This window comes from Diorhabda sublineata, chromosome 8 (assembly GCF_026230105.1).
Source record: "Diorhabda sublineata isolate icDioSubl1.1 chromosome 8, icDioSubl1.1, whole genome shotgun sequence".
Taxonomy (NCBI): Eukaryota; Metazoa; Arthropoda; class Insecta; order Coleoptera; family Chrysomelidae; genus Diorhabda; species Diorhabda sublineata.
The window spans coordinates 6,212,912-6,229,936 of NC_079481.1; the positions used below are offsets into that span (position 1 = coordinate 6,212,912).

The 17,025-nt window shown below is 31.3% G+C and overlaps 2 protein-coding genes across 2 annotated transcripts in view; one reads left to right on the forward strand and one right to left on the reverse strand.

Moving 5' to 3' along the window:
* Nucleotides 1-178: 178 nt before the first annotated feature.
* LOC130448436 (uncharacterized) lies at nt 179-8,520 on the forward strand. The gene is made up of 2 exons (XM_056785821.1): nt 179-369; nt 6,623-8,520. The coding sequence occupies exon 2, from the start codon at nt 6,811-6,813 to the stop codon at nt 8,500-8,502; it is 1,692 nt and encodes a 563-aa protein (XP_056641799.1). The 5' UTR covers nt 179-369; nt 6,623-6,810; the 3' UTR covers nt 8,503-8,520.
* LOC130448437 (lachesin) overlaps nt 914-17,025 on the reverse strand; it is a 267,958-nt gene continuing 251,846 nt past the window's right edge. Inside the window, exons 6-9 of the mRNA XM_056785822.1 lie at nt 14,097-14,235; nt 8,545-8,693; nt 6,420-6,467; nt 914-3,177 (exon numbers count right to left, since the gene is read on the reverse strand). Coding sequence (XP_056641800.1) covers nt 3,065-3,177; nt 6,420-6,467; nt 8,545-8,693; nt 14,097-14,235 — 449 coding nt within the window. The 3' untranslated portion in view covers nt 914-3,064. The remainder of the gene's footprint in view (nt 3,178-6,419; nt 6,468-8,544; nt 8,694-14,096; nt 14,236-17,025) is intronic.

The window sequence follows — 17,025 nt, forward strand, 5'->3', positions numbered from 1 at the left end:
GATACATAATTTTAAATAGTAGTTTAATTATAATATTAAATAATTTGAAATATAGTATATATATATATATTTTTTTGTGAATTATTTTTATTTTACTGGGTCTTATATTATGAACAGAAATCAAGTTGGCAGTATTGACGTAAAAGTAAATTTGATAATTTATTTGATTTTGGTTGTTGATTCATTGTGCTTTTTGTGTTTCTTTGATATTTTACAGATTATAGTGATAATTTTTATATTTATTTAGTGAAGTTCTGCGAATAAATATATTTTATATGTGATTTTATCAATGCAATGCATTTATTTCCATATCCTCATAAAAATTTTGAACATTTACCAGATGGTTATTGGATATAAACAATACGGGAAGTAAGATTCAACTTTATATGTATAATATCTTAATTACTATTAATATAGAAAGAAAAATAGGCTTGCTACATTACATATCATTGTCAGCAACAACTTTTTATGCAAAAAAATTGTTATTTTTTGGTAGTGGTATGAAGCACATAAAATATAGATTTAAAATGGAATTTGCTTGCATCAAATAAATTTTAAATTTGATGACAGATGTCAAATTACTAATTTCGGTTTACATCTACAAGTAACATTGTGGTTACATATCTAAATATAGGTGATCTGTGATTAGAGCCTAACAAAGAAGTATATTTGAATGTAAGCTCATACATAACCTTAGTTCCATGAACTCAAAGTTGTTAATAAACAAAATTTTTATTTTTCTCTCAATTTCTCATTTTTTTTAAATTGTATAGTAAATGAAGATATGAAATGTAAAATTTATAGAATTGTTAACAACAAAATTATATCTTTCAATTGAAGAGCGACCTATTGAAATATTTATTTACTTACCTTTAGTATAGAATTTGGAGTTGGTAGAAATAAAATTGTCACATTACATTCATAACTTTATTTATACATGTATTCACCTTCATTTGATTTGGCACAACTTTAATCTTAATACTTACGACTTAAATATAATTGAATGTTAATAAAATTTTCGTTTAAATTGATTTTTACAAATAATTATAAACAACAGTTGACTCACATTTACAAAAATAATTTTAGTAGATCCAGTCTTTCCGAAATCTAGAATTTAACAACTATAATTACGTATTTATAAAATATTACTACTTATAAACTTCGTATTACATGATTCAAATAACTACAATTTTTTTTAAGTAATTGAAATATACAAGCTGACTGATGACACAATTTTGGAGTTCATCCTATTTTTTTTTGGTCATAAAAAAATGATATTTTTGATGCTGTTTTTTCTTTTGTTCATTTTTTTGGTGCATTTGTGATAATTTCAACACTTTTTTGACCATAAATGTTTCGATTTCCTTACCAAAAACTGCATTTGAAATTCATTGAAGAATGTATTTTTTTTGGAAAGTACATATAAAAGAGAAAAATTTGGAAAAAATAAGCAATTGAAGTTTTGCGCATAAAGAGAAGAAATCCTAACATCAATTTTTTTTAATTTTTTTTGTAAAAAAGTTTTAAATCATAATCTTAAATTGCTTTTTTATTCAAATGATTCGTTTTTGTATGTAAATTCCAAAATTTTCAGAGACAAATTGGGGAATTTATAGTTGTTGCATTGGCTAAAAAAATGTTGGAATTTTGATTTTCAAACTTCTCATTTTGATATTGAAAGCGACGAAAAAATTAACAAAATGTATAAAAATATTGCAAATATTAATTTTTCGATTTTTAATGACCACAATGCCAAATAATGATCCAATTTTGAATCTAGAATCTCGATATCTAGAACTTACCAATTTTTCTGATATGCTTCCTATCTTCCCTGGACTTTCAAGGTTTAATAGAAAGTAAGCTTAAATAGGTTCAAAATTACATCCTTTTACTAATCCCTTTAAGGCTTGCATCAACCCACTATCACAAACTAGGGTGAAACCAAAAATCTTCTACCGAAAAATTTTTTAAATACAATAGAAATTTGAATCAGTGTCATTATAAATTAATTTTATGTACATGTACAGATACTTGAATCATTTTGCACATAATAATGATGCTATATATCAGGTGAACGTAATTTAGTTTACCATTTTCAAAATCACACTGTATTAAAAGCTCAATATATACATAATGCATTCAATATTCTAGTTTACGATTTTTTTATTTTAATAATTACAAAAAACGAATAATTTTTATAACAAAAGAATTGACTATATGAAGATAATTTTTTATAGCAGAGGGAAAGAAAATTGGTTATTAGACATTGAACAAGAGAAGATATGTTTCAAATTACATTATATCCACATATATAGATATGTTAATAAATTTCCAATTTGATATTAGGTGATAATTATATTATTAGGTAAAGTTGAGCGCTTTTATTTTTAAATAAATATAACATTACGAGAAAAATACTCATCAAGTATGTAAAAAAATGTTTAAAAACAAAATTAAATTTCTAATTATTTAACATTTATATACAACATAACCTCAACTATTTCTTTTAAAATATAAATTGCCTTGGTGCTAGTAGGTAAACAGCAATTTACGTACTGAATCGTCTTGAACATAGAAAAAATATAATAGTGAGAATTTACATTGAGTAACTGTTATCTGTCAGATCTATTCTTTGACAGGTATAGTTATGAATGTGGAAATGATGTCCATAACAATAAATGAAGTTTCTTGACCACATTCACAATTTGTAGCGGACATAAATGATATTAGATGAAATTTTTAGAATAATTTTCTCTATTAATAATGGAAAAAACTTTATTTTTTTCAGTCTACACTGCATTTTAAGTTTTCAATTTTTATTTAACCTTTTTAACCGCCAAAAATTGAAAAAGCTACACCATTACTCACACTAAACAACAAAATTATCCATTTTTTTTATTATAAAAGGGGTATTTTTAATTGACAGTAGGAAATTCGACACCTACCACACATTTTTTATTCAAATTCAAATTTTATACACAAAATTTTTATATACGTTCCTAAGAAGTATTGTAACGTCCTCGTATCACGTCGGTTTTTGAGTTATTTTGAGTTCTTAATGCTGTCACCTCCATATTAATTCGGCGATGATCGAAGACACCACCAATATACACGGATTTGCTAAAGACGTTGAGATTGCTACGCTAGAACGATGACCTCTAGCTGGTTCTGCAAAACCTGAGAAAACGATAAAAATCTTAATATAATACAATACGTTTTACATCGTTGCCACGTTGTAATTTTTTTCCTTATTACTAATGAAATCGTAAAATTATATTAAATACAGCAAATTGGAACTAAGAGTTATAATTGATTAGATTAGAAAGTAATTACTTTCAATTACAATTTATTTATTCAAATCAAATGTTTTTTTTGCTGAATCGTCTATTATATTGACTCACTCCTAAATTAAAATTTGAAATTAGGTAAAAGTATTATGGTTTCGATCTAAAACGAATATGATTTAGCAAAAAAAAAATAATTATGCACACAATATAAAAATAAAAACGAAATTTTCTACTTTTGACAACATCTGATATCCAAGTATTTACATAGTTAGTTGCAAACTTAAACATAAAAGCCTTTTATCAACTATTAAAATCTAATTTTATGTAGTGGCATCTGTTGTTTAAAAAAGTGATTAGTAAAATTGTGGGTTTTAACCCTTATCATTTACGTGGTTGTTTTCCCTGACAAGTTCATTATGATGTACTAAATATTCCATCTAATAATTTTAACCCTTCTCTTTTGGATTTAGATTTGAGATTTACCTTACAATGTTGATATATACTTAATCTATGAGTAACAAAAACAGCAAATTTTCGTAGATTAGGATTCATTTTTGAATAAATCTAATTTTAATATTTTGGATGAAGTGACACCATTTATATTTGATTCAGCATCTGTTCGGCATGATGCAGTCTCATATTTATTATTTAGAAGAAATACTGTGAATAAACCGCCCGCTATAATAAGAATATCTAAGAGGAAACATCAGAGGTGCGTCCGCCATTTATAAAAAGTGGGTGGACAGGGCCGGTCTAAGGATTTTTTTGTAACATTATATTTATACAGATATAGTTGTACATGTTTTTGAGGGTTTCGTAAAGTTTTCTAACATTTAGGTTATAATAGATTTTGAAATGTGACACAATGTCACATTTCGTCGACCTCCTTCCGCCCCCTTAAAAACCTGTGACGTAATTTATGGATAGCCCCTTATTTGAAATTGAACGAATTAGTAAAAATAAGTTTGAAATTGCATAAAAAGATATTTTCGAGGCACTTGACAAAAAATGTCTGCATTGAAAAACTTTGTTCAAGCACAATTGTGATTTTAAATTCAAATTTGGGGTAATATACAACGAAAATCTTTTATGTCGTGTCTCGTGTACATATCGTAAAAGTTTTCTACACTATGGTATAAATTACAATAGTTGTTTTCAAGTTTTGGAAACAGACGTAAAATTCGATAAATATAACTTTCTTAACAACAATAAAAGTAAAAGAATTTCGTAGAATAAATCTCGTAAAGTATGCCATATAATATATAAACACAGGATTTTATAAATTATTCCAACATAGAAATTGCATGAATAAACCAGGTGGAAAAGAAAATATGACGTAAAATATGGTCAAATTCACATAAAATCTCGTGTCCCGGATAGGGAGATTGACTTAACCATTACGGTACAGACCCATATACGTCTGTCTTTTATATTTCGAGTCTAGTGCGCATGATCGTGAATGGATCATGCGTAAACAAAGTTCGTTACAATAAGTTGCTATTACAGACGCCACACTTGCGCATGACGCTCCAAATAAAAAGAACGAGATAGAAGTAGTCTGTACGCCTGTACAATATACAGAGTGGCGCATAAAATTGATTACCGTAGTATCAACGACGCCATATTGTAGAGCATCCAGTTTAAGTACGACATGGAGACACACCGAGTCCTTAGAGAAAATAAATGTTTTCTGATCACGCGTGCGTTGCTGTGACACATTACAATGGAAAACTTTTTTATGATGTATAAACGCATCTTTCATATGTTGTTTTCACAAAATTAGTGCATTAAAAATCTCAACTTTAAATTTGGTTTTGGTATACAATTTTTTATTATTACGAAATGATAGTAGACATGTATTTGCGCCACCGTGTATAAATAGAGGAATTTGATAATTAAATTGTAATAAATTATGATATGGAATACGATGAGCATTCATAAAACCAGAAAAAAATGTATTGCTATATTTTTTTTCTTTCAAAAAGTGTTTTGATTAACAATTTTTTAGGTTAGGTTCTGTTAGTTTGGGTAAGATTCGTTCTAGGTGTCGTTTCGAACTCTCCGATTTATTTCAAGTAATTTCTTTTCAAACTATATACCATTTATGCGATGTTCTCGTTTCGATATCCGTTTTTGTCCAATTCCAGGTCCAGAATGACTTTTTCATAACTCCACTCCTTTTTTATTTTCGCAATGCATGGCTGTATATTTTGAGTCCCCACTTACAACCCAACTTATATATCAAACTCTATCCGCTTCCGTCACCGCCATGATACGGAAGTTGTACCTATCCTCTCTGTACCCCACTATATAACACGAGAAGGGGGTGGTTAAGTACGTATCGTCTGCGATTATGCGTAATAAATGCTACACCTCGTATATAATTTTTTTTTAATTTACCTTCAATATACCTTTTTGACATCGATAGTTTTTTCGATACACCCTGTATAATATGTTGAGTATCCACCATATGTCTGCAGTTAGGCGTGATAAATGCTACACCTCGTATATATACAATTTAATTCAGAGACACCTATCGCCTGCGCGCGATTTTCTCCAAGTGACGTCACTCCGTCCCAGAACATCCATGGTATATCAACTTTTCCGGAATTGACGTAACGTAATTTTTAAGGTCATTAAACGTCCTCAATGTTCATATCTTTATCTTTTGTGACGTAATTTCCGTTCCAAAAACGGTTTGATATAATAGAGGACAAGGCGTATTCTTTCAGTAAGAGAAATTTCGTTCTGACTTGCGCATTTTAAAAAACGCCGCCATATTGTGCGCGAATCATATGTTATAGTTAACAGTAATTTTTCATTTTTATCGACTAACAATGGATGATGGGATATTTTTTGTTGGAATAAGAAAATTATTTGTAAAAATTGAGTGAAATATTCATATTTTATTATACTATTGAGTTGGCGCGAGTTTGACTGGATAATATGACAATATGGCGGCGTTTTGAGCGTGGTTTCTATTGGTCATGCGCGGTAACACAAGTTTTCGCGAGTTTGTTTGGTTAATATGTCAATATGACAGCGTTATGGAAGTTGTTCCTATTGGTCATGGGCGGTTACATATAACTTCACAGTTTTGTTTATATGTTGATAAAAGTTTTCACAACTTACCTCCAACAATGACGTTATTGTGATGGTGATCTGGACCAACTTTTATTTCTGAAAAAAAAAAAAAAAATATTAGTTACACGTGTTGCAATGGGAAAATTGTTGTTTGTGTGATTTAATGACGAAATTTGCAATTTTTGAAATCATTTATTAAACTTCAAAAGTTATCTTGTCACATTTGATTTTTAAAAATGTGTGTTTTTCAGCTTTATGTTGTCATGTTGTCATCAACCAATGAATAACTAACTTTGATTTTTATGAACGTCTAGAGCGCGTCATGTTCGCGTTCATTCTATTTACCACTTAAACATCCAAATTTGTCAAAATTAAACTGTCAAATTAGTCAAGATGGAACTCCAAAAAACGTCACAATTATGAATAAAAGAAATATAAAATGAACAAAGAACGATACAGTCTTGGTGATTTTTTCAAGATCCATCCGATAAAAACCCAATTGAAAATAGCTAATAAAGATGGTATAGATAATTTCAGGGAATTTCAACGAATCTACGGACCCTTGTTTAACAATAATATCAAACAAAATAGCAAACCGCTAAATAGTAAATCGATTGTAGAAACTCGACCTAAAATTGAAATTAAAACAATACAATTGGAAATGCCGAGGTTTGGATCTGAAAGTGCGGTACTCAACCCGAAGAAAAACCAACCAAAACCGAAAAAACCACCTACTAAAATATTGAAAACTAAATCAGCGAAAAAAATTGAAACTAAAGAACAAGGTGTATCTACAACGGCACATGGTTTAGTTAAAAAATTATCAGAAATGGAACATTCTTTAAGAAAAGATCCTAAAGTTGAAATCCACCAAACCACCTCTACTATTCTTGATATAACTAATCGAGAATTAGAAGTAGCTAATGAACAATTGGAACAAATAAAAAAATTGATCGAATCCAAACAAGTTCAAACACAAACAATTAAATCACAACCATATCAAACGACCCATAAAGTTAAATATAGCAGACATCGAAGTTGCCATCAGAAGAAATATTTAACAGCATTACAATCAATGCAAAAAAAACTTCATGAAATGGAAAAAAAATATTTAAAAAAACCACAAGTTACCTACAAAAGCGTTAATGATACTTTTACTCAATTTTCAAAAAGCGTCGAAATGTTTCGACGAAAATCGTTACCTGAAGAAGAAGAGATAGATCAAACTTTAAAAGTAGCCATATCAGAACTTGAGGACATCGTTAATACTGATATATCGAAAAAATTTGAAAAATACACCAAAGAAAACAATAAAGAAGATATAGAATCATCACCTTTTGATAGTGAAAGGAATGCAATTAAAACACCTCAAGTCACATCTGTGGATTCAGTAGAAAAATATTTTAATCAAATACAAGAAGAATTATTGCTCAAAAAATCTGAACGGACCACAGTTTCTCCATTCTGTCAATCTTCGGAATATTCCAGGCCGATAGAAGATTTCTTAGCAGGCAAAGATCTTGACGAAACTTCTTCTAAATCTTCAATATCACCTCGTGAAGAGCAACCAAAACGGGTGACATTCGAAAATGTTTTAACAAAAGATTGTTCTGGTGATCATCAAAAACAAAGTATAAAACCTTTGAAATATTCGTTTAAAAAGCAAAATTCAGATCAAAGCTTTGAAAAAAACGATTTAACTGACGTAATAGAAGTGTCTGAAAAACATTTAAATAGATATCGTAATTTGAAACAAGACGTTATAGATGTTAACGATTTTTGTAACACTCTTCATGATATAGTTACTACAGACGACGAAGATGACGATAAAACAACAGAAATATCTAAAGATGAACAGAATATTTTCGAGGAAACTAAACTTCAAGAATCCGTTATGAAATCTTGTTATTTAATGAAGGAATTTAATGTTAAACCGAAAATATTCAGAGAAGAAACACCCAAATTTTGCGATAAAAATAAATTTTATAAAATGGCCAAGAGATGTTCGGCGTCTGGTGACAGAAATATGGATAATATGATAGAAAATCTCCAAAATGCTTTAGAAAATTCGATTTTTACTGTCGATAAAAAAAATATTATTGAAATGTGCGAGTCCAATGTCCTTAAATGAATAAAAATTTTGTTGACTATTACTAGATACTTATTAACTTACCATATAACCTCAAAGTTCCTTCTGCTTTTCCTAAAGAGTTTGTCGAGACGCAATTGTAAGTTCCGCTGTCGCTAGATGAAAAAGATCTTATCACTAACCACATAAAAACTTTGTAGCCGCTTCTTTCTTCTTTTATCGAATATTTAGATCTAAAAAACACAGTAAACTTATTATTTAGAAAAATTATAACTCTATGAGCAGAAAAATTACATTGTTGGCTCACATCCAAAAGATAAACTGACGAATTAAATTACTTTGTGTTTTTATCAAGATCAAAATTAATTGAAAAATGAAATGATATATAGGAAACGGCGAAAAAGACTTAGTTTAGTTTAATGAATTTTCACAATGTTTCGATTTAAAAACACGATTCTAACACTATCCACACGCGATGAAATAATCAATTTTGTTTTTAAAATATCTAAAGAATTTGTAAATAGAACAAAAAATTAATAATTCAGTTTTTAAAAATTTAACACTAGGAACGTACGGTTCAAATGTTTATTATAAAGAAATACATCAGGTATATTGGTTACACATATTGCTAAAATAAAACTATTCATGATAATTATTATATCATTAAAACTTATAATACGAACTAATTTAATTAAAATTTTATTGAATTTCTGTTAAAAACTTCATAACCTCAAAAAATAAGTCTTCTTTTTTCTTCGAAATAATAATTCCTACTTTTACACCTACCTGTAGGTTTATTGCCTTTGGCTTCTTTCTATCTCAGTTACTCTTATAGATAATGAAAACAAAATTGATTATAGACAACCAAGCATACATTTGTGTATTGAGAACTGCCTTACTAAAGTTGATATTCCAATTCATTTCAAGATATTTTCGATTTTTAAAAATTATTTCTAATAAAACGAGAGTATTTATTGCAGAAAAGATATATAATTTTTAGTTTTAATCATGCATGTAATAAAAACGAACCACAACGACAAAAATATTCATATGAAAACAACTGACGTAGAACAGATCACGAATCTGCATTTTTCTGGTTTTGATTGAAAGTCTCCGAGATTGGTTCTGCATTCGTCAAAAATAATTAATACGTACTGTCAACATTTCTGCATATTCAGCAATTCTCTTGGTTGAAATTGAAACACGAATATTATTGAGGTTCACAATAAATGACTTTGAGTGATTTCCATTTGTAGCAGCTGACGCTTGTATTTTCTAGTGTTTACAAACGTGGATTTGTTAATCTATGATAATTTGAATCATAAACGGAATATTAAAATAGGCATGCGTTGTTAAAGCCTCAGTATTATATATAACGCGAGTAAACGATACCACATTATGTCGGGGTGAATAATAACTATACTAACGAACGTACAGAAAGGATTAACGTTTAATTCTATGCAAACTACATATTAAACCACTCTGGATTATATACGAGTTGTGTCAAAATTGTGTATTCAAATTAAATTAGTAATCTATAGAAAAAGATGGAGGTAACTGATGTAGAATAAAATTTTTGGTATACACCTCGTAGTTCGTATGATTCATTCACATTCAATGTATACACCGATAAGTTCCAACTTTAATATCTACCGAAAAAGATCAGAGACTTTTTATTTAAATTTTCCAAACGAACTATATAGAAAATGCATGTAAATTATTTTCTCGCTTTGATGTTTCCGGTTTCGACACTAAGAAAAATTCCATGTATCAATTCGAATTTCCTCTTGTTCGGAATACTAAACGAAATGAAAGATCAAACCAGTTATAAATAGATTTTTTCATCAGGTATGCAGTATAAAGTCTAGTAATTTCACATTTGCACGTCACTAATAACATAACCTCAAAAAATACGATTGTTATAAAGTTAGTGAGATAATCGCGATTATTTTCAGCAAGTAACAAACAAAACGGTTCACTTAGAAGCAAAAGTGCCGTTCGACAAACAATCCCAACAATTTTACAGCGAAATAAAGAAAAACGATCCAATCAAGAAACCTTGGACTGCTGCTCGAGTTAACGCAGTCATCGAAGAAATCACCACCGGTAAATTAGTCTGCTACAGTTGATAATAATGGTTTGGAGGCGCACAACACCGAGCAGGAGCAATGGAATAGTGACTCCAAGTCTTCTATATTGAATAATGGAGCCACCTGGGTACACTGACGGCTCCAGGAGGAACAGGCTTCTGCGGTGGATGTCGCTTAGACAGTAGAGCTGCCATACAAGCCATAATGGCTGAAAAGGTGTGCTTTACACTAATGCTGGAGTGCAAGAAAGTTCTACAGAATCTGGTGAGTGGTGGTTCCAAGATCCAGCTGGTTTGAGTGCCCGGTCACTCAGGAAACGAAGACAACGACGAGGCGTGTGCGGTGCTAATATCGAAAACAATAAACAATCAAGTTATAGGTGTTTTTAGTAAAAAATGTCACAGACATCGAACAAGAAGATTAAATCTATTCAAATACGATCGTATGTTTCTCTGGAGTTTCCAAAAGGTCGATCGAGGTCCTTTCAATCTTCAAAATTTAATAATAAAAGTGGTAGACACGAAAAACTGGCACTACAAAGTAGGTATCTCTAAATGAATAAAGTCTTGGTTTTCAAGTGATCAAATTTAAGGTTCTTCGTCTGCTTTCAAAGATCAAGTCTCTCTAAAGACCTCGGAATTACGTTTTGCCAGTTTTTTTTTTGTATAATGCCTAAGCTTTTTATCAAATGCCCGAATTTGCATTGTGCTCTTACGACTTTTATACAATTTAAGTTTGACCTCTAGGGCGGAAACTTATAGTTATAAGCCCAATAAAAACACCAATCAACTTATACCATCGAAACAGACGTTGGAAGAGTATTGATCCTCATTGCAGTTTGATAATTTCACACTGAAAGAAATACTAACAACTGGACAGCACCGGGAGTTGATAATATCCAAAACTTCTGGTATAAGAAATTCCTGAGCGTACACTTGGACCCAGGACCCAGAAGATATCACAACGTTTTTAGCAGCGGGTTCCACTCAACAGAATTTATAGGCACGTCGAGGTTGTAGAAGAGATCACCAAGGGTGCAAAGTACAACTTATTATGGACTCTGTGATACTTCGGCAAGCACAGAGAATATACACACTGCTTTCGTGGATTATAAGAAAGCGTTTGATAGTGTACCTCATTCCTTGTGGAGGACTTGCAGATTTACCACCCAACTATTGTAGTTTTCCTTTCAACAACGATGAAGGGATGGCGAACGAACCTACATCTTCAAATCGGTCCAAACTCCTCCAGTACTGACGAATTTTTTCGCATAATAGTCATGAAACAGTCGAAGGAAGAAAAAGTTTTGAGTATTCATATAAATTATGAGACTCTATGATAAGTGTCTTCAAAATTTCGGGATCTATATAGAAAATGAGTCTAATAGTTGTAGATTTTTGTACAATAAATATATTTGTCGATCAGAAGTACTTTCGAACGAGGTATGAAGAAAAATCGTATCTACTATACGGGCAGGGCTATTTTCAGTATCTGTACTCGAAACGGAACTAACTTTGTGGATATACCTCGTATTTTATAGAAAAAATACATAAATATACTAAAGGAAAACCCAGATGAAACAAAAAAAAAACGTAAGGTAATCTTCAATACAAAACTATCCCTTATATTTCATTGAAAGTAATAATATGAGTGTGTATAAGTAAAAAACGAGCTTGGAAACCTTTTATGAACCTCGCGAGAGTGGAAAAATCCACTAACCTTATTTTTCCTCTTAAGGAAGAAAATGAACTTTCGTTTTTATGTCGTGAGCTTTTGTGTGTACAAAATTTATTTTCAATTCCATCCATAAATTATGTTTTAAATGTAAGCACTATTTTTGGGTAGTAGATCTTTTTAATTGACACTAAAATTTCGATCAAGTGATGAAAGTTTAACGAAATATCTAATAATAATTATTTCCCGAACGTCATTAGACGTTTTTTGAGTATCTTTTCGATAAAAAGAAATACAACTACATCATTACATACACTCAATATTCCATGAAAATTTTGCTGTCAAAAAAATTTGTTCGCATAATTTAATAATCTTGTGTCGATTGGATAACTGTACACCAACATTTATTTGCCAGATGTGTCCGAAAAAATCAGCAGAAGACGCGACAATGCGAGCTCTCACACATTAGTTCAAACAACAAAGGTTTTGAATAGGCATAGAATTGATAGGTCATCCACCATACAATCCTTATTTAGCACCCAATGATTTCTTTTTATACCCGCAGATCAAAAATAAATTTAGAAATCAACGTTTTTTCACACTTGAAGAATCAGAATGAAAAAAATGATTCGAATTCACGTTTAATCGCGTACAAATGTGTATTGATCTTAATGGAGAATATTTTGAAAAACCAATTGTCTATCCATTTTATTCTACAGCTTTCCATAAGCCTTTTTTCAGTCGATAAATTTGAATAAGCCAAAATATTATTTTTCAAGGTGACCTCCTATCAATGGTACTAGTTGATCTAGCCTTGGAAGACGTAATTAAAAGAACCAGTATCAAAACGAAGGGCATCAGTTTTAACAAAAATGATTAGTTTCTGCTGATGATGTAGTAGTAGAAAGCTTGAAGAAACCACAAAACAACTAATAACAGCAATAGAAGCGATATACACAAAACAAAATCGAACTAAGAGCTGACGAAAAGTAGCAGCCTTAGAAGGATATTAACATCGAAAGAGTTATCCAGATATACGAAACTTCGAATATATAAGACAATTTTGAGACCCACCCTGAGATACGCCTGTGAAACCTGGCTAATAACTAAACAGAAATTGGAGAAACCTGGATAATGACGAATAAAACTAAACAGAAATTGGACATCTGGGAGAGAAAAATACCAAGAATTTTTGGAGGAAAGCAGACAGAGCTAGAAGATCAAACCAAGAAATTTCCATACTTTGCAATGAGGCACCAATCAGCGCGTTTATAAAGACAAGAAGATTACAAAGTCTAGGTCACTTAGAGCGAATGGACGAAGACGGGCTTTTGAAACAAGTTGCATGGAAGATACCAAAGGGTGAGAGGAAATGAGGTAGACCAAAAAATGGTGAAGGGTAGTAATAGAAGAAGACCTTAGAGAGAAAGAGAGAAACAAATCCAAAGCTGGAGAGAAAAAGCAAGGGATCTAACGAAGTGGAGAGAAATTACAATGGACCTAAATGGTCTGCATGTAAACCTTTATATATATAACGTGAACCAGGTCGATTTTTATTTTTAAATTGACAATTTAAAGTATGAAAACATCATCCCCCTCTACCACCCCTCTGAATTATAAGCACCGCATGTTAAACAAGAAAGGAATTGTTGATAAAGGGATTTTAGCTCTCTGTTCAGCAATATAAAGTTTTTTGAAGTTATTATATTAAAGTATATTTCAATAGACCAAATTTAAAAGTTAGGGTAACGGAAGAAATTAATAAATAACCTCCGAATTCATTCCAAAATCGTCTAGGTTATTATCAAGAAGCGATTGTTGGTCAGTTTGAACATTTAATTTGATTTTTTCAATAACAAAATGTATATTTACCCATTTAGTAGCATTTCTCCCCTATTTTTAATCCAATAATTGACTGTGTTTGGATAGGCTTCGACGTAACATTCAAGTTGAACGTCTGTAGCAACTGGAGCTCCAAGTAATTGATTCGGTACTTTAATTACAGGAGCGACTGTAAAAGAAAATATAATGACATAAATTGGATGTTGAACTATATTTATACATTGAACTAATCAATTTTTTACTACATAGACCTTTTTATATGTTTTTTTTGATAAATCGTTTTGGTTTTACGTCTCTTTTGATAAAAGTTTCAAATAAAGTGAAAATTGACGACGAATTAAATGCTCTAAGCTCTGCATCGCCTAAAAATCAAATTGCTCTTTTCTGTATTGAGATAAACATCCTCAGGAAACTGAGTCTCTTTAACTTCTTTGCTAAGGCTTCCAATAAATCTTTTTCCTACAATTTTTCCCTTAATTATGAGCTGATTTCATACTTTAGACCTCTGATGATGTGGTTAAAACATTGAAGTTTTCTTCTTTTCGATTCATCAGATCTCTACGTCCTTCGTCATCTTTCATAGAACATCTAAATTGATCACATGATCTGTCCATTATATTTTCAGCATCTCCAAGCTCACACCCCTGTCTGATTCCTTACATAATTTCCATTGCAGTCAGTTGATTCAGGTACAGTTTGGTTCCTATGAATTGTTTGCGTCTCATTTTAACAATATAGGTACTAATAGAAAATGTTCTGCGTCAATAAAAAATGGTTTGTTGCCAAGAATGAGAAATAATTTATCGACATCTACGATGGAAATCTCAAAGTAAAGACAAAATATAGATTAATAAAGAACTTTACCCTTGAATAGTAAGATTTCGCTAGCTAAAATTTCTTATCTTATCATTGTAAGACGAAGCGCTCTCTAATGATTCTAAACAGTGCTAAAAATCTTGTAAGGAATGATTATTTTATTTTTGAAAGCCGGAAAATAATTTCTTTTCCCCTAAACGTTCAATTAATTCAATTGGGTTAACTCGCTTTCTATTCCTCATCCAAATACATTTGAATTTGTAATGAGAATAGGGTAAAAAGAAACAAACGAAAAAAGTCATTCAAAAAGGAATATATCCGAATTAGAATAATTTCCAGAGGCCCATCTAGTTGATATACAACTGGAAACCTCCGTTTCCTTCGATACAAAGGAATAAAATTAATAAAAAATTATTTGTCACAGTTAATCGCGTTGGAGCCGAGCCGATATTGGTAGAAATTTATGATTGGGGATACTATATTTGTTCTAGGGAGTAGAGAAGGATTTGTCATGGTTCTTGCTCTTCAGGGTACCTTGCAATTGCACAAGGTTTCCCGCAGGCATTGCTCACGGTACCTGTTTAGAGCTCAGGTACCATTTATCCCTTGAGATGATTGCTTCTGCCTTGGATTGAGCCTAAATGGTCATTCGAAGAGGGCTGAAGGTAGGGTTTGAAACAGGAGCAACGTATTGATCTCAAATTTCTCGTTAAGTTGAAAAAAAAAAACACCGACTGAGTGCTATAAAATGTTGGAAGAGGCCTATGGGGACAATTCTCTATCTCGTGCGCGTGTTTTTGAATGGTGTAACCGCTTTCGTGAGGGCTGAGATACTACTGAAGATGACAGTGACCAAAATCAACCAAATTGTGCGTGCAGATCGTCGAATGAGCATCCGGATGATTGCCGAGGCTGTAAACGCCGATGAAGAAACGGTTAGAAAAATTTTACACGAGGAATTACACATGATAAAAGTCGAAAAAATCTGTCTCCTGACCAAAAGCTCTTGCGTCAAAGGGTCTGCTTAGATTTCCTTGAAAAGTTAGAAAGGCTAGAGAAAGATCTGCTTTTGAAAGGAATTCGATGGGAGCGGTAAAACAAAAGATAGCAAAGCTCCTAAAGGCCATCACCAAAGAAGACTTCCAGCTGCTGAAAGACACCCAAGCTAGAACTGAAGGCTTAGACAGGGTTGTTGTGATACCAAGATGATTTCTGACTACTGTTTCATTTTCAAAAGTCTTTAGTAAATTTTTATATCTTCGAGTACACACCTAAAACTGAAACTGGTTAAAACGTTCTTATATTTATCAATTTCTTCAGCAATATATGTACTGTGAACGGAATAATCACAAAATTCATAAGCTCCGATGTCGTCTTGAAACATTTCCCATTTCACAAATCTCTATAATTTTTTTCTATATTTCTTTGAGTAATTGAAAGATCTGCATTGAAAGCAACTCGACAGGGAAGAGTCCTAAAAAGGATTTCAACGAAATCATTTCACTTGCAAATTTGTGTAAACGCCGATAAAGGCTCCTGACCAAAAGCTCTTGCGTCAACGGGTCTGCTCAGATTTCCTTGAAAGGTTAGAAAAAGATCTGATTTGAGTCGATGGAAGCGGTAAAGCAAAGCTCCTAAAGGTCCTCTCCAAAGAAGACTTCCAGCACTGCTTCGATCAATGGAAGCATTCGAATGTAGAATAATTTTTATGATAAAATCCATTTTTCGTAACCAGTCTCGTTATTTAATAGCCAGACCTCGTATATATAAAGTTTTTCTGTTATTGTGCATGACCTTGTGTTTCAACGAGGTTTTATGTTATGAGAACAAAAATATAAAATTCAAGATGTTGGGTTAGTTTTATTACGATCATTATTAAAAAAAAAATAGTCAAAAAACGACACGAAAGTTTAAAAATACAGTAAATACGGCTTATTTTGATTGCTCGCATTCAGTTGGCTTCAGCAGCTTTCTGCTTTCTGTTTTTTATCACCTTTATACAAATATACCATAGAGAAGTCGTACTAGGAAAATTATTTTTCAGAAAACTCGTAAAACTGGTCATTAAAAACGAATCAAATTCATATAGGTACCTTTATACAGTCTCGAAATATGTGAAACAATAAAATTTCGAACGAAATCG

Coding starts and splice junctions, on each gene's coding strand:
- LOC130448436 (XM_056785821.1), top strand. CDS start 6,811: ATGAACAAAGAACGATACAGTCTTGGTGATTTTTTCAAGATCCATCCG.